Source organism: Rhinatrema bivittatum, chromosome 2 (assembly GCF_901001135.1).
Source record: "Rhinatrema bivittatum chromosome 2, aRhiBiv1.1, whole genome shotgun sequence".
Classification (NCBI taxonomy): domain Eukaryota; kingdom Metazoa; phylum Chordata; class Amphibia; order Gymnophiona; family Rhinatrematidae; genus Rhinatrema; species Rhinatrema bivittatum.
The window spans coordinates 103925402-103944329 of record NC_042616.1 but is presented as its reverse complement, the minus strand read 5'-3'; the positions used below and the strand labels follow the sequence as shown (position 1 = coordinate 103944329).

The following is an 18928-nucleotide window of genomic DNA, read 5'->3' as shown; positions in this document are numbered from 1 at the left end:
TGTACATAAAACTACCCACAGCTGTGAGACAAGAGAATATAGCCCTTTTGAATCACATATAGTGGTTATAGAAAATCTACACTCCCATCCAAAAAGTTTACCTTTTGTTGCCTTATTGCTTGGAAGCAAAATGCATTAAAAGGGTACTAAGTATCTACCCCACAGCTGCCAAATGAAAAATATATTCCAGATTTTGTAGAAAATAAAGCAGAAATAAAAACCTGGAATAACTTGGTTAGAAAAGGGTCTATGCCCTTTGTACTTCTGTAACAATCTTAAATTCTTAAAGCTTTGGTGTAACCAGTCACCTTCAGAAGCTCACAGCAAATGAATTGGCTCCATCTATATTGAATTGTACTAATTCACATGTTGACAAGATAAAATTCAGAAATTCCAGTGAGTTCTCCGTATTGGGTAATGCATTTCAAAGAAAGGACCCCAACCATAAGTACCAAGGAGCTGTCAAAAGAATGCCATGATAAAAGTTGTGGAAAGGCACAGATATGGAGATGGGTATAAAAGAACTGCAACTTTCTGGAATATCCCTTGGAGCATAATCAAGATGATTAGTAAGAATGGAAGATGTATGGCACCACCAAGACTCTGCCCAGATCATGCCATCCCTCCAAACTGGATGGCCACACAAGGAGGACACTGACCAGGGAGGTAACCAAGAGGCCAATAGCTAAAGACTTCCATGCCAAACCCAATCAAAGTGTGCATGTGACAACAATATCAAGCAATTCACAAATCTGACCTGATGGCAAGAAGAACATAAGAAATGTCTTAGTGAGTCAGACCAAAGGTCCATTTAGCCTAGCATCCTGTCTCTGATAGTGGTCAATCTAGGTCACAAATACCTGGCAGGATCCCAAAGAAACTATCCAATCCTTGTATCTCATAACCAGGGATAAGCAATGGCTTTCACAAGTTTACATGGCTAATAGTGGCTTATGGGCTTTCTCCTCCAGGAACTTGGAGTGTCATGGAATATCCCCTAATCTTAGTACTATTGGAAAGGGTAAAGCATTTCTTTTTAACCCATTTAACCCCATTTATGATTTTATAGACCTCTATCAAAATCCCTTTCAGTTGTCTCTTCTCTAGGCTGAAGAGCCCTAACCTCTTTAGCCTTTCCTCACAAGGGAGCTGTTCCACCCCTTTATCATTTTGGTTGCTCTTCTCTGTACCTTTTCTAGTTTCACAGTATCCTTTTTGAGATGGGGAATCCAAAGTTTCACACAGTTGCACCATGGATTGTTAGATGTATTATGATGTCTTCCATTTTATTTTCTATTCCTTTCCTAATAATACCTAACATTCTGTTTGCTTTTTTGACCACCACCACATACTGAACCTATGATTCAAAGTACTGACTCCAAGATCCTAGATGGTTATGCCCAATACAGACCCAGCAGTGTGAACTTATACTTTGGGTTATTCTTCCTTATATGCATCACTTTGCACTTGTCCATATTAAATTTAATCTGTCTTTTAGACGCCCAGTCCCATTGTCTCGAAGGTCCTCTTGCAAATCAGCTATGTGATTTAACTACTTTGAATAATTTTGTCATCTGCAAATTTGATAATCTCACTCTTTGCTCCCTTTTTCTGATCATTTATGAATATATTAAAAAGCACCATTCCCAGAGTGGATAGCTGGGTCACTCCACTATTTACCTTTCTCTATAGAGAGAAATGGCCATTCGTTCCTGCACGCCATTTCTTTTCCTTTAGTCAGTTACTATTCTGTCCCATGACTCTAATCTGATGAGCCTCTCATGAGGGACTTTGTCAAATATATTTTGAAAATTCAGATACGATACACTATATCAATTGACTACCCCTTGTCCACATGTTTATTAACCCTTTCAAAAAAATCTAATTACTTTGTAAGACATGACTTCCCTATGTTAAATCCATGTTGTTTCTGCCCCATTAATTTGTATCTATCCAGATGGCCAGTAATTTTGGTCTTCGGAATAGCTTCTATCATTTTGCCTAGCACTAACCAGTCTGTAGTTTCCTGGCTCACCCCAGAACCTATTTTTTAAAATGGCTGTTATGTTGCCTTAAGTACCATAGCTGATTTGAGTGAAAAGTTAGTAATAAGTCTGCAATTCCATTGTTTAGTTCTTTCAAAACTTGAGGGTGTATGCCATATGAATCCAGTGATTTGTTAGTCTTTAATTTGTCAATTTGCTCCCTTATATCGTCCTTGTTCACTGTGATTTGCTTCAGTTTCTCTGAATCATTACCTACAAAGAATGTTTCCAGTATAGAAATCTCCCTGATACCCTCCTCAGTAAATACTGATGCAAAGGATTAATTTAGTTTTTCTGCTATGGCTTTGTTTTCCCTGTGCACCCCTTTCATCCCTCAGTTATTACTAAAGAAAGCCCACCTTGAATCTCATTTAAAGTATGTAAAGGAACACTTGGGGGGATATTGTAGCCGTGTTGCAAAAGGTTTTGTAGTCTGACAAAACTAAAATAGAATTTTTTGGCCTGAATGCAAAGCATTACGTTTAGCACAAAACCTAACACAGCGCATCACCCTGGGAGCACCATCCCAAATGTGAAGCATGGTGGTGGCAGCATCAGGTTATGGGGATGTTTCTCATTGGCAAGGCCTGGGGCACTTGTCAGGATAGAAGAGACAATGAATACAGAGCAGCACAGAAAAATTATTAAGGTCAACCTGTTGCCCTCTACAGACAAGCTAAAACTGGACATAAAGTTTACCTTTCAACATGACAATGACCTGAAACACAGTGAAAAGTACATTGGAGTGCCAAAAGAACAAACAGGTAAATGTCCTGGAGTGGCCCAATCAGCGCCCCTATCCAATCGAAAATCTGTGCCATATCTTGAAGATTGCTATCCATCAATGTTCCCCAAGAAATTTGACAGAGCTTGAACAATTTTCTAAAAAAAGAATGGTCTAATATTGACAAATCTAGGTGTGCAACGTTAATAAAGACTGATCCTAACAACCTCGCATCGGTAATTGCGGCCAAAGGTACTTCCACCAAGTATTGACTTAGAGGGGTGGAGTTTTTATCCAGTTCTTGGATTTTAGTTTAGTTTTGTTTTTTTATATACACATGCTTTGTCCCCAATAAAACATTTTTGGCCCTGAAAGACATGGATAATTGTGTATTGATGAGTGGAAAAATAACTAATTTAAATGCATACGTCTGACTCACTGTCACAACAAAATGTGAAAAATATTCAAGGGAGTGTTGACTTTTGACAGTCACTGTATTCTACTGCTTATTTCTGTAGCATTACAAGACGTGTACACATTAGAGAGAGTACCTTCTTTGTAGAGCTCCTAGTCTAGTCAAGATATATAGCTATTATAATAATAATAATAATAAAACTTGGAGTTTTTTATTGGGACAGAAAAATTAATTTCTTCCTTTCTCTGATTTAGCTTTGATTTCAGTGTATCACTTACGGATGTACAAAGGAGAACGCTGGATGTAGCAGTAAAGAATAGTGGCGGCTTCTTATCTAGAGACAAAGGGCTTCTTGGCAAGGTACTGTAACCTTGTTTTTTATTACCATTGTAAGTCTGAAGATGTGTTACGTATCAGGGGTTTTCAATGTGGGCCACTAACCGATCTGCTTTTCAGAATGTCCCCAATGAATATTAATCAGAGATATCTACATACATGAGGTGTAAGAACAAGGCTAGAAAACCAGACCTGTTTGTGGCCCTTGAAGATTAGAGTTCAGAACTCATGTGCTATATGATAGCATAATATTGTGGAATCCACCTCAGAGGATATGATTGTTCCATCAATGTACATATTTTCTTATAGCGGTTAGTACAAATTAGTCTACATAATTTTGTACAGAGAGTGTATTATGGAAGCCAGCCTGATCTTTAAGATTAATCAATGCTGGTAAGCTACGGAAGGCTGCAAGACCTTGGTCCAAGATGTAATTAAAACATTTTTTAATAAAATACTGTATTTAACTGGTAATATACACTTCTTGTCCCTTACATATTACTATAGTAATAGTGTCAGTGATGATGTCATTGAAACCCCCTTCTTTTATGCTTTGGTATTTTATAGATCTCTAATGGTTATCTTCTAAATCTGGGCATGAAGTTACAGGTCCGCTCGCACTAACCAAAAAATACACTCACTGGACTTGCTTACTCTGCAATTAGTGGCGGGAGGGAAGGAAATTTCAGCTTTTATTGTACTTGATGTTTTATTGTCTTAATTGTAAACCATTGTGATTTTTCCTGTGAATGTTGGTATATTGAATTTTATTATTAAAATGACATTTTTCTGGTACACTGTAGTGCCACAAATCACTGCTGTTTCACCAGTATCTCTTATGGTACTAATAAATATCTGCCAATAAAGTACATTGGCCCAAAAGCAGCAATTTTTGGCATGCTCACAGAAGACACTGAGCAATCTCCTGCTTTCTTTCTGCCCTAGATCTTTTCCTCCCTCCTTCCTGCTCTCCCTCCCGATCTCTGTTTACCCCAATCTTCCCCACTCCTCCATCCTCGCCATAGCTTGTCTTTCCCACACTGCTTGTGCCATACTTTCTTCTGCTGAACTGAGTAATAACCTTTGTGGCCTACAGTAGTGCCAGGTGCAGACTCCTGCTCTCCCTACCCCTATGTGCAGTCTCCTTTCTCTCACTCCTGCTCTCTTCCTTCTGTCTTTTCCCTTTACTCTTGTGCTGTTTCATGCAGCACAGCTCCAGCAGGAAGCAGCCACCAGGAAGTCTTTTTCTTAATTGCCAATGTTTTTCAGGTTCTGTCGTAGGCTCCCTCCAATGCCTCTTCTCCAGGGTAGACAGGTTCAGGTTCTTAAGTCTCATTTCATAGGGCTTATTATGCAGACTCTCCTCTGTCTGTCGGGCTTCTGCAATAAACCTGGTGGTTAAAAAAAAAAAAAAAAAGTATTAGCCTGCAAGTTGGTAACATTTTTATGATTTTTATTTTGAACCTTGCAATCATGGGCCCTAAATTCAGCCACTAGGTGTTGCACAATGACTGTGACTCCCTTGCCCTCCCCTAGGTGCTCTGAGCCCTTCCTCCACAGCATCCCCAGGCCCGACCAACCTGAGGCACAGAAAACCTGAGCCAGGAATCGAGACTAGGTCCCTTCACATGGCAATATCTAGCATTGCCGCGGAGCCAACTTGGTAAGGTTTGAATGTGCATGTTAAAGTGGAACTTAACATGCTATGCAATAAATTCTACCAAGGACACGTTAAAACTACCCCTCAATAGGACAGCCATGGTATTAGCATGAGCATTAACAAACAAAAAAAGTGTAGCATCCACCACACTCGCTTCTCCAAACTCCCCGATGTCCAAATTGAAGGTTCCAATTAACAGGGAGGATTTTCTCCCCACAGCACAGTTAGCCCAGGGGAGTTTGAGAGGTAGCATGCACTGTAACAAACTGCAAGACCTGGTCCAAGGCAAGTCTTAAATATTTGTCGTTAACAAATCCATAGTAAATAGTGTGTGTGAAGGAGAACATGCCGCACTATTTACTGTATACATATTAAATCCTCATTTACATGCATGAAGACACTGGTTTTAGCATGTTTGTGCTAATGTCTTTTCAGACAGTTTCATTCATGCACGTTAATACAAACTGGTAGCAGACTTAAAACAAATTTAAGAAAGATTTTTTTTTCAGCCAGTGCCCAGTTAAGCTTTGGAATTTGTTGCTGAAGGATTTTTGTCAAGTCTAATAGTATAGATGAGTTTAAAATAGCTTTGGACACGTTTCTGGAAGGGCAAGTTCATTAACAGTAGCCAAGAGACATGGGGACCGCCACCACTCCTGGGAGTGAGCAGCGGGGAATGGATTGCTGGGTAGTTCTAAGTGGCTACTGTCAAAGACAGCCCATTGGTCAGAACCAGCATGGCATTTATTATATTCTTACGTATGTTCATGCTAGACTTAGTTAAGCTTTCTTGCATAGAATTCTAAATGCTTTTGGTGAAATGGCTTCAAGAAGTGGATAAAGTGCTCAGATGAAGTCTCAGCAATGATTTGTACATTATCTCTCTCTCTTTTTTTTTTCTTTCTTTTTTCCTTGCTGGTAATGATTTTCCCTAAGCATCCTAGCATTGCGGTGTCTCTTTGCATGGCCTTGTTACACTATTTTCCAACTTGGAGATCAAACTTTCCCTAAGCCTGCAAGCTCTCAACTGGGTTTAATTATTGCCCTCACAGTTTGTATAAAATCTCCTTCCATCAATTCATGTCTGAACTGCCTTTACTGTATTTATTTCCTCAATATGCTGGGATCTTGTGAGTTAACATTTCTAAAGCTATTTGCTGCAGGGGAACTGAGAGAAATCTAGATAAAACAGATCAAAGATCTCTCCCCCAGAAATGAAGAAAAAAAGGGTAATTCTCTTTTTGTTTATTCTGATCCTGAGGGGGGATAGACTATGATTTTGGTATTCCTGCTGCTCAAAGTATGGGCTTTCACCAACGAAAGTGTCTATAAGGATTGAGGCTCATGCCTAGCATCTATTCATTTAGTTTGGAATAATTAATCCTATGTATTTACCAGCACTGAGAAACAAAGATTTTTTTTTATAAGATAGTTAATCTTGCTAGTTTGACTAGAATCCAAATGGTTTACTCACCCCAGGGTTGAGTAACAGGGAATTAAGTCCCCCCACCCTCGCAGTATTTATTTATGTATTTATTTATTTTTGGTTTTTATATACCGGAAGTTCCTGTATACAATACATATCACTCCAGTTCACATTTAACAGAGATAACTATCGCCGGGGAGGCGGTTTACATGGAACATATCGAATATAATGAACAGATAATCTATAATAAAGTACAATCTAATATGTAATAACTAAGAACAACTTAGAACACAACTTGGAACATGTAACTGAAGCAATATAAGCAATATAGACATTACATTATTGCTGTAAGACAAGGGTGGTTGTTGTTCTTCTTGCTTTTAGCTCTCTGGGAAAGCTTGACGGAAGAGCCAAGTCTTGAGTTTCACTTTAAAAGTAGTATGGCACGGCTCAAGGCGGAGGTCCGGTGGTAGTGAGTTCCAGAGAGACGGGCCCGCTGTGGATAGAGCGCGTTTCCTCAGGGTAGATTTTGCAGGATGGGTGATCATTCTGTTCTGGTATGCCCATCTGGTTGGTTTTTTAGAAAAGTGTAGTTGAAGCTGGAAGGTTAAGTTAAGTGGGGAGATGTTATGTATGGCCTTGTGAATCATCATGCAGGTTTTGAACTGAATCCTGTATTTGATGGGAAGCCAATGGAGATGCTGGAGGATCGGGGTGATATGGTCCCTTTTTTTGGCATTGGTAAGGATCCTTGCGGTGGCATTCAGTACCATCTGGAGTGGTTTGGTGGTGTATTAGTATTGTATAGATTTTCCATCTCCCCCAAGAAGACACCATTCCTAGACTTTATATTTAATCTTAGTTAAACAAATCCAACAAAATACAAACAAAAATTAAGAAATTAAATTTATGAATGCAAATATTTAAATAATAAGTTACATGTAATTTTTAAGCCTGTACAGAGAGTCAAGTTTTGAAATGAATTGAGTGTTTCATTTTACTGGCTATATTAAGTTTATTTATTTTTATTTAAATAATTTATATACCGGAGGTTCCTGTATAATATACATATCACCCCGGTTTACATAGAACAGTAACAATCGCTACATTTAGCGGATTACATAGAACAGGATTAAACAACGAAGTTTTACATTGAGCAAAAGACGTAAACAAGTTTTTACATTGAAACAAACGAAGTAACAAGTTTTTACTTTGAAACAAATTAATAGAAGTAAGCAAATAGTAAATACTATTAAACCGTTAATAAACATGCGGTTAATAAATCAAATAAATAACATGGAGATATGTAAGTCCACATGAGTATATGTATGTAGACTGTATGTAGACAGCATGAATATATGAATCTCTAATTGAATAAGGAAGAATAAGATAAGATAAGTGAGCTGTGTAACCTGAAGTCCTTGCAATGACTTTGAAAGATGTACACCTTATGCCAGTAACCCTGTCTGCCTCATTGTGAGAACAAGATATCATCTTATTTGGAACAATCCTGCTGGGAAAAATATATAGGTAAACATATAATAAAAATAAATAATACTAATGGCCATGTGATGTGGTGAGCTAGGGAGGGCGTGGTACTCTTGGGTTTGAATGCCATCCCTGCAAGGATCGATTTGAAAATCTCCATTTCTGATGATGAATTCTGTAGAAAAAGTGGTGAATATCTCCTCTTTGTATAGACAAGTTTGTCGAAGAATAGTATGGCCAGGACTGGCTGCAATCAGATGTAGCAGAGCCCATTTCAGCTTGCATGCTCACTTGCCTTCATTATATATAAAAATAAAAAAACCCTCAGATCCAGGCCAGCACCTTGGCTTTGCTCTCATTATCTCACAGTGACAAGAGCCACCGACAGTATCTCTGAAAGATATAGGCGCTCCTTTATTCTAGCAACAGCATGAACTGGGTGTGTGGCAATTATTGGGCTGCTTGCAGGACACAGCTAGACCCCACTCGACGCACCAAAGCACGTCACGCCTGAGTCTACATTTGTTTGAGTCCTTATTGCCAGCTAACTAGAGACAGGTTCTAGATGCAGCTAACTCCTGGTGTCGGTCAAGAGAAGCACAGGCAGACATCTGCACCAGTCAAGGTAACTAACTGAGCCGGTTGCCTGCACCACTGACACCCCCCTCCCCCCCCCCCCCCCCTTCTCCTGCATTGATTGTTAGAGGGTCCATTTGTTTTAAGAATTTGGAAGACAGGAGAGGCAGCCAATTCTTCAAAGTTTTCCTTTTGCCATGGAAAGAAAAATTCACATGTCCCGTTCCCCCCCCCCTCCCCCCTTTTGGGATCTGTCAGGTACTCATGACCTGGTTTAGCCACTCTTTGAAATAGGATACTGGGCGTGACGTTTTTTGGGGCAAATCAAGTAGGGCAAATCTTATGTTCTTATGTTAATACCCTGCAACAAGATCCCTACTTCCTGCCCAACTGTATAGGTCAATTTCAGATATAGTTAATCTGGGCTCCTGCTTTGGTACCTTGGGTGGATGGGCAAGCCTTTGAGTTCTCAGAGAAGCAATGCACGGTATGATGCCATATCAAAATACCTCAGATCTGGCACCATTCAGTCCAGACATTAAGACATGGGTAATAAACTTGTCTCCTGCGGTTTGGATAGCCCCACACTCGAGGTGGGCGTGCTCCCACATAGACTATAGACCCAGTGCTTTTCCTTATGAGAGGTCTATTTTTGCATCTCACAGCGGTTATACATCCTCATTTCAGAACTTGTGCTGTTTACAGTGGGGCCTGCCTCGTCCCTTCCCTTCAAAGTCCTCATAGGCTTGCAGTTTTGGAATTATTTCAGTATGTGCTATTTATTTATGACTGAGAGAGGATTCCTTGTGGGTCAAGTAATTATTATGTATTAGATCTGATGAATCGCATTTCTTACAAATGTAAATCAAGGTGATGTAATTCAGGAACACCATATTCCTATGCGGGCATACTGCAGTTCAATGTGGCCCTAGGCTGCATGGCTAAGCAAAATGATTTCTATGTGGTCCTGTCCTGCAGCTCTTGCACCTTTATACTCTGGCATGTTTCGGGATGGGGCCTTGACAGGCACATGGCAGTGCTCAACATATTCCAAAATGGAGGTAATCACATATGGTGGTGCCAATCTGCCATTTCCTCCTGTGGCTTAGAGCGGTTGTGCTATCTCCAGAGCAATATGCAGTATGTTTTTAGCATTATCATGGCTTGCCAAGTCGTTGAACAAGAGCATCAAAGAGCATCAAGGGATGTTGGAACTCTAGGCATCATTCGTGGTTGTAAGATATAGCCCACTAGGTTGGTGGGGTATCCCTGGAAAGTGAGGTGTCACTACCATGGGCTGGTGGCAGGGGTTGACCACAAACCAGGGTGTACGGCATGTGCAGCAGTTCTTGAAAGCTAGCTGGCTAGGGAATACCAAGTAGCATGGTATTTCTGCTCCTACATTGCATCAGTGGGTGACAGCAACATGAGTTGCCTGTCAAGTCTTTGGCTTTGACGGCCGGAATTGGCCTGTGTATCACCCAAATTGTGTTGGCATGCTTAATGAGTGACACCTGCTCTTTTATAGAGTAGGACTTCATTTCCCCACAGAGAACTGCGTTAGTAATCAGTATTGAATTGCAGGATTACCTAAGGATCAAGGCTTTGACGACCCTGCGTCCACCAACAAGGCAATCTGCCGCCTGAGGCAAAGATGGCATCACACCCCCACCCCCTTCCCCATAAGCTCGCTCTCTCTGGCACCCACACTCAAGAACCCTTGCACATTCTCTCCTCACCTCCCCCCCCCCCAAGCACCCTCACACATGTTCTCTCTCACACCCCCAGGTTCGCAATCTCTCTCACACACACCCACACACTTACTCTCACTGGGGCTTGATTTTCACCACGTGGCATGCCAAGGCCTTGATTTTCGCCGCAAGGCACGCCGGGACCTTGATCTTTGCCGCGCCGCACTCCGGGACATCTTCCTTTATCACAGGGCACACCGGGGCCTTGATGTAGGCCGCGAGCGGGGGTCTCCTCCATGGTTGCCATTTTCAGCACAGAAAATGGCAACCATGAAGGAGACCACGGCTCCGCGGGGGGGGGGGGGGGGGGGGGAAATTCTGTGCCAATTCTTTGTTTTGGCGGCAGGGTGAGGCAACCGCTGGAGAAGTTTGGGGGGGGGGGCAGTTTTTGCCGCTTCCAAAGTTTGCCACCTGAAACGGCCGCCTCACCCTGCCTCATTATAGAACCGCATTGTAGCATGATTCCTTGGAGCAGTTGATAAATGGGTGTGATCACCCCTGTGGATTGAGAATATATTAGTAATTAATGTTTTTATTTTAGATTTTTATATTCCGCTTTTCACATTTTTTTTTTCAGCATTTCAAAGCAGATTACATTCAGGTACTGTAGGTATTTTCCTATCCCCAGAGAGCTTACAATCTAAGTTTGTACCTGAGGCAATGGAGGGTAAAAGTGACTTGAACCCTGGTCTCCGGGTTCGTAGCCCGCAGCTCTAAGCACTAGGCTACTCCTAGTAAATGTTTAGTAATTAATTTGTATGCAGTTGACCTTTGCTGCGGCCGAATGATGTCCTGCTTCTTAAGGATATCTTGAGAAGTTCTGCTTTAAACAAATACCTACTCATAGAACCCCGTTTTTGGACACAGAAAGATTCCTACAATTGGGCAATATATGAAATCATATAACATCCATTCTCAAGGATATACGTAAACCTTTATGAAATACCATACCAGTAAATACTAGCTGAGTATTTACATCGAGCCTTGTCTCTATATGTTGAAAACACGAAAGAGCCCTTGATGCAGCCATAGGACGAAACTTCGGCCAGAGTCGGGCACTTTCAATATTGTTCAATAAAATTATTTCCAAGGCATCGGTCTAGCTTTTGTTTTCTTCACCTCCAAGAAGAAATTTGGGACAGGGATGGGAGGTTACCGGGGAGGGGGGTAATTATGGTTAGGCAAGAGGAGGCAGTTACACCTGACTCGGTTGAGGTCTGTAAATTAGAAGATGCCTGTTTGGTTACTTCAGTATGTGAAATTTAAAGACAATTTAAATAATGTACAGTATAAGGCAATCCCTACACTTTTTTGGGAGATGGACAAAGCTGTATTACAGGGAGAAATTATTAGTTGTGTCCACCAAGAAGCACGCTGTAAACAAAGATGACATTGAATGGAAGAAGTTACTTGATATATACAAAAATAAATGAATAATATGAACAGAGTGGAAGTGAGAGAAAAAATGTATGCCACTCAGAAACTTTCGAATGATTTATTGCATCAAAGAGCAAGTGTTTCTTTACAATTTTTGAAACAAAAAATATTTTTCTGTAGCATCAAGGCAGGTAAAATGTTGGCCAATTTAGTTAAGGTTCAGGCTAGGAAATGATTTATAAGAGCTCTAAAGGACAAACGGAAATTTCCATGCCTCTACGCCAGCAATATGCAATATTTTTAAACAGTTTTATCAGGGGTTATATGAAGTAGAAAAAGATAATATGCAAATCTGAGAGAGTTTTATGGCTAATTTAAATGTCCCAAAATTATTGCAACTACATCCTGGAAAAGCTTAATGCTCCAATTACAGTACAGGAGATTGTTTTAAAGTCATCCAAGAAATTAATAACTTCAAATCACTGGAACCGGACATCTAATTACAAACTTTTACAAAATAATAAGGGACCAGATATTGGAAACTCTGAAGAAATGAGGGAAAGTGATTATTACTGTGATAGCAAAAACAGGTAGAGATCCAAGACTCCTGTTCTTATAGGCCTATTTCGTTGTTAAATCAGGATATAAAAATGTTTGCATATATATTAACATCCATAATATATCGGGCTTGGTAGTGTGTCCGTCAGTGCTCGCGCATGTTCCGCAGCCCGTCGATAGATGGCGCTATAATATATCGGGCTTTGTAGTGTGTCTGTCAGTGCTCACGCATGTTCCCCAGCCCGCCGATAGATGGCGCTATAATATATCGGGCTTTGTAGTGTGTCCGTCAGTGCTCGCGCATGTTCCGCAGCCCGCCGATAGATGGCACTATAATATATCGGGCTTGGTAGTGTGTCCGTCAGTGCTCACGCATGTTCCCCAGCCCGCCGATAGATGGCGCAGGCGCTTCCCTGGCCGCCTTGGAGGCTCAAACACGCCGTACAGCAGCCAAGTGACAACACCGGCTACAACAGGTACGAAGGACAGCGGCTATCGTGGGACAGGCAGAATATAGCAGCGGAGACCCCGGCATGCTGCGAATGGAGCGCATCCCGCTGCACAGGCTCCATTCGCGGCGAGGATGAAGGCCCGGCACGCCGTTCGTGGCAAAAAGGGAAGGCCCCCGTGTGCCGCGATCGGCGTGCCCGGGCCTTCATCTTCGCCGCGAACAGAGCATGTGCCGCGGGATGCGCTCCGTTCGCAGCATGCCGGGGTCTCCGCTGCTATTTTCTGCTCAAGACGAAAATGGATGGACCCTGTGTTCCGCGGCCTTCATCTTCACCGTGAACGGCGTGGGTCCTGTGGCATGCCGGTGAGAGAGAATGTGTGTCGGGGATGGGCATACTTACAGTTACATAATGGCAATAAAAAAATACTTGCAGGTAAGACTTTTTTTTATTCACAATGATATAACTTTTGATCTAAATCTTGCATCTACAAATAGTAATTCACAAATCATATCTCGGTTGTATAAAAAGCTAAGAGCTCAGCATCTCCACCCACCATCCTCTCCCTTCTCCCACTGTATCTCACATGTCATTAAGGCTATATTGAGAACACTACGGGGAGAAAGGTTGATGTGCACGGAGCAGGAGAGAGACCTTGGGGTGATGGTGTCTAATGATCTGAAGTCGGCGAAACAATGTGACAAGGCGATAGCTAAAGCCAGAAGAATGCTGGGCTGCATAGAGAGAGGAATATCGAGTAAGAAAAGGTGGAAGGTCTTCATCAAATGACTTATGAGGAGAGATTGAAGAATCTAAATATGTACACCCTGGAGGAAAGGAGGAGCAGAGGTGATATGATACAGACTTTCAGATACTTGAAAGGTTTTAATGATCCAAAGACAACGACAAACCTTTTCCGTAGGAAAAAAATCAGCAGAACCAGGGGTCACGATTTGAAGCTCCAGGGAGGAAGATTCAGAACCAATGTCAGGAAGTATTTCTTCACGGAGAGGGTGGTAGATGCCTGGAATGCCCTTCCGGAGGAAGTGGTGAAGACCAGAACTGTGAAGGACTTCAAAGAGGCGTGGGATAAACACAGTGGATCCATAAAGTCAAGAGGCCGTCAATGAAGAGTGGGTGGCTCGCCAGAATGACGGCTACTGCCTGGAGATAATACCCTTATTCAATAAACATACACATGGTTACTGTGACTCCAACATCGCTCTAAGCTTCAACAGCAAGAGGAAATGTGGAAAAAAGGATTTGCACTCACAAAGTGGGGAGTAGCTGGCTTGTTACGGCGGTTACTACTCCAAACCAAATAAGCCTGATACTTCACTTTCAATGCATATCCAGCATAGCTCTCTGCTTCAACGGCAGGGGAGAAGAAAAACTGATACTTCACGCATATCCAGCATAGCTCTCAGCTTCAACGGCAGGGGAGAAGAAAAACTGATTGTGCACGCATATCCAGCATAGCTCTCAGCTTCAACGGCAGGGGAGAAGAAAAACTGATACTTCACCCATATCCAGCACAGCTCTCTGCTTCAACGGCAGGGGAGAAGAAAAACTGATACTTCACGCATATCCAGCATAGCTCTCTGCTTCAATGGCAGGGGAGAAGAAAAACTGATATTTCACGCATATCCAGCATAGCTCTCTGCTTCAATGGCAGGAGAGAAGAAAAACAACCAATAAGGGCTGAATAACATATTCTGGGTAAACAAATAAGCATGGGTGTAGCTTGCTTATTGCGGCGGTTACTACCCCTACTACCCCTAACTAATCAAGCTTGATATTTCACTTGGATGCAGCTCCATCACTGCTCTCTACATTAATGGTGGGGGTGGAAGGGAAATAGAACCAAAGAGCTAAGAGAAACAGATAAGTATGAGAAAAAAAATGTGTGAAGCTTGCTGGGCAGACTGGATGGGCCGTTTGGTCTTCTTCTGCCGTCATTTCTATGTTTCTATATTCTAGACTCGGTGTTAATTGGATTTGATGCGGAGAAGGTGTTCAGTAGTTTCTTGGAAATTACTGGATTATGTACTTCAAATGTAAGGCTTTGCAGGACCTATTTACTAAGATATTAAAGTATTGTATATGAATCAGTTGGCTCAAATTTTAGCCACCGAGGTACTGTCTGAAACACAGCTTCCTGTTCTAGCGCTGGAAGCATAACCTGCAGGTAATTTACATCTCCAGCTCTGCTTCAGGCAGACACAGCGCTGGATCGCCAGGAGTGGGTGAGCTGAGACCTTGTTCCCGGGAGGGGTAGGTTATTTTAATATTGGGGGGTGGGATGAGGGGGTCCAGTAAGATGGGGTATTTGGACCAGCCTATTGATATTGCAGGTAAGTGGGAGGGCCTGGGAGGGGGGGACATAGCTGAATCCATACCTGTTTTAAAACAGGAATGGGTTGGGGTGGGGGCAGCGATCTGCCGACTGCAGCGATTTTATATATTTCAGGAAGTGGTGCATGAAATTTGAGGTAGGGGGGTAAGAATTGGGCCAAAGTCCCCTTAACATTTTTTTTTAGCTTGTGTGTCAGCACTACTTAACTGGATTGGATATCTTTTAAAGATATCTGTTTAAGTAGCAAGTTATCCGGCCACACAAGGCTGGATAACTTAAAACCTAATTGGCTATATTCAAACATAGCCGGTTAGGGGTTTTTTGTTTTTTGTTTTTTATTTATCCGGTTATATATAGCTGGATAGCATTAGGCTAATATGTTCAGTGGGACATTTCTTCCACTGAATATACAGGTCAAGTTATCCAGCTAACTTTAACCAGATAACTTGACCACTAAACAATAGTGGCCTCTAGAATTATTAAGTCAGCAATATATGTGTAGATATGCAAGGACCCTGATGATTTTATCATGGGAGGTCTTCTGATATCCCCCACAGGGGGAATATATTTAATTTAGGATGCGGTGCTAGGCAGAGTGTGTTGACGCTGTAGGTATCATGGCATCTGCTCATCCAGAGCAGGAGGGAGGGACGGTGTAACTCAGGGTGACCGGAGTTGTGCAGGGGTGACAAACGACACGGCCATGTTTTATGTGTCCCACGCGACTTGATGTCTCCAGAGCGATGACAATCCGGTGATAGCAAGGCCAGAGAGTGTTAGGCTGGGATCAAGGAAGAGCAGAGAAGGGAGTCTTGGGGATCAGCTGTGAGAGGAACTGAAACTGCCCAATAGGAAATTTTTAATTTAGAGGTGGGAAGGGGCTGGATCAGGCAACATGCGAAGGATAATAGGAACAAGCAGCCTGGGGATCCGTCCCTTTTGCAGCCTGTTTCCTATGCCATAACTGTTGCTAAATCCCACTAACCTTCACACTTTTTTGTTCGTGAGTGTTTCTCAGTTGTCTGTTAACAATGTCTAGTTATATCAATTCCTTGTAATTTGTTCATCTGTATTCTTAAGAATCCAAGCCTATAGGGAGTTTTTGCCCAGGGGTAGTGAATTGAATGATCAAATTATGGTCTTATTGACTATTGGAAGTGTCTGTTGTCAAGGTCAGGTGACAGCAGGTGTAGAGACCCCATGGGTCTCCACCAGATGGCCCTAGATCCCTGTGATAAGATGGTATCTCCCTCTCTGCTGTATAACTCCTATCATCGCCTCCCCCTGAGGATGTCTGAGGTGATGGGATCCCTGCATTGAAGTGAGGACTAGGAGTAGGTTAGGTGAGATCTTTTGGTTTGGAGTTTGAGGAGTGAAGAACTTTTTTTTTGTTTGTCCTCTCTTAGTGAGGCCTTATTCGTCTCACTTGGGTTAGAGGAGATTTCTTACAGGGCACTGTTCCAGCCTGTAAGGATCTGCCTTCCATTTTTGAGAGAGAGAGAGAGAGAGACTTGCTTAAGATTACTACTGCTTTGAGAATGTTTGGACAGGAAGTGAAATCTAGGTCCTTCCTGGCGATGGCTACTCCCTGGTAGCCAGGGATCTGAAGACATGCTAGCCCCTTTCCCAGTAAAAGAGCGAGCTGCAGTGATGGTCTCACTCCAGGGGAAGGTTTAGGCTTTTCAGTATTTCCATCTTTTGTTGTGAGGAGGTTTTTGATCCCCTCCTCCTCACTGGGAAGCTGGGCTGGGATAGCCAGTTTCCTGCTGCATCCGACCTTTCCTTCAGAGAAGTCCATCCATCAGGAGTTCAGGAGTAAGGAGCAAGATCGGGAGACCCCATCTGGATCTCCAACCTAAGGGGCTTGGGTGATGCAGGCTGGTCTTTATGGACAAAGGTAGAGTTTTTCTGGGACTCAGGCAGTCCCTCTGCTTATACGTGGGCCCTGGGGCTGCTTACTGTACATAGTACAGGAATGGTAGGCCTAACCAATAGGAACCTAAGATTTAGAATGCCTACCCACAAAGAAGTGGTAATCAAATTCACTTGAAGAGCCCATAATAAGGAAGCCAGCTGTAACATCGCACAGTTAAAATCAGTTTTCAGTCATAAGTTACTTCTGAAGAAATCAATAAATTAATTTTGGGCACCCAAACTTGTGTCCGGCCTGTCTGTCCATGCATCACAGAAACAGAGAGAGTGACAGGAAGGAACACACACCAATGGGAAGGATTCACACCACCATCTGGACCAAGAAGGCCTGCCTTCACTCTCATAGAAAAGGACCCACACCTTGGGGACAAGCAGAAGGAGAGAGAGAACTAGTGGAGACATCCCCAGAAACAAATACTTTTGTGTGCCCTTTGGAATCAGCTGACTCCTTGGAAAAAGGGTTACACAGTGTGGCATCAGTCCGGATGTCCCTGTCTGTCAGAGCAGTCGCCTTGCTTGTGCATGACAGGTTGACCGGTAATGCCCAAGTGAGATGCCTCTCGGAAGGGCAGGGTTTTGCTTGTTAGTGGTGATTCTGTAGTTCAGAACCAACGCACTACATCCAATTTGTCTACCTTCTGATCCGATATGATCTTCATTGTGGCTCGTGTACTTAGGTTTTAATTTTATTGTTGTTTTGCTGCTATAATAAAGCTGCAGCCATCATTATTGCATTATTATGTTGTGGATGTGTGGTTTATTGTGTGCTTTTTTTTTTTTTTTTTCAATATTGGGGGGATGCTGCCTCCATTCCTGTGATAGGTTATTGCGGCTGCCAGGGTATAATGGGCTTGACCAGTCGTAATTCGAGTAACTAATTATTTTATTAATAACAAATAATACAAACATATATACATCTGAATATTGTTTGTTGAAGTTAAATTTTCACAAAAGAGATCCTTTAGCTTATTTTGAGGTTAGAAATTACAAAATTATTTTAAGGAGAACATGACTAAGCATATCTCAAAAACATTTCCAAGATTAATAAAGCTGGATATAGTTCTTTACTCTTTATAAGTTTCTATTTTCCAACCAGATTTATAGAATATATAAAGTTATGGCTGACGTTTGGAAAATGGATCTTAAAATAAATGTAGATGAAGATGCTTGTACAAGTATACCTTTAATGATACAGTTGTACGGAGGAAAATGTGATATTTCGAGAACAATATTTTAGGATTTCACGTAAAAAAATAATCTAACCTTGGAGAGCATGTAAGACAAAGGTATCCAACTCAGCTAAATGTTTAAAATATGCACAAGACAATGTATCTTTGTTTCACTGTTTACAAAAAATCCTGTAAAAATAAATTCCCACAAAGTATTTGACACAATATGGTATTTATTACAGGCAAGGGAGTTGCGGTAGACAGGAGAAGATGCTTTCATTAGTAAATTTCATAAATTATACAAAAATGGTTGAAAAGAAAAGGCCGGATCTGAACATGTAGAAAGCTGAGCGTTCAAGCTCCTTATATTGGAACATAAAACCATGTCTTTGAGGTCACCTAAATTGAAACTGATGTTTTTGGATCACAACCTGTGGAAATGCAAAATAGATTTAGATGTTCATGATACTGCTCATGTGTATGCTTTATGATCTTCTCATACTTACTGGGTTCGACAAAGGTCAATCCTTCCTACTAGCCATGCTTGACATTTCCGCGGCCTTCGATACTATTAATCACAACATTCTCATTACACGGCTCAAGGAAATTGGCAGAGCTAACACCCCACTGCAATGGTTTGAAGCTTTCCTACAAGGACGGCAATAT

The 18928-nt window shown here is 41.9% G+C and overlaps 1 protein-coding gene across 4 annotated transcripts in view; it reads left to right on the top strand.

Moving 5' to 3' along the window:
• Positions 1–18928, top strand: part of ESYT2 (extended synaptotagmin 2) — a 310854-nt gene that overhangs the window by 279217 nt on the left and 12709 nt on the right. For all 4 annotated transcript variants that reach the window (XM_029588514.1, XM_029588510.1, XM_029588509.1 and 1 more), the window contains one exon: positions 3439–3544. In XM_029588514.1, coding sequence (XP_029444374.1) covers positions 3439–3544 — 106 coding nt within the window. The remainder of the gene's footprint in view (positions 1–3438; positions 3545–18928) is intronic.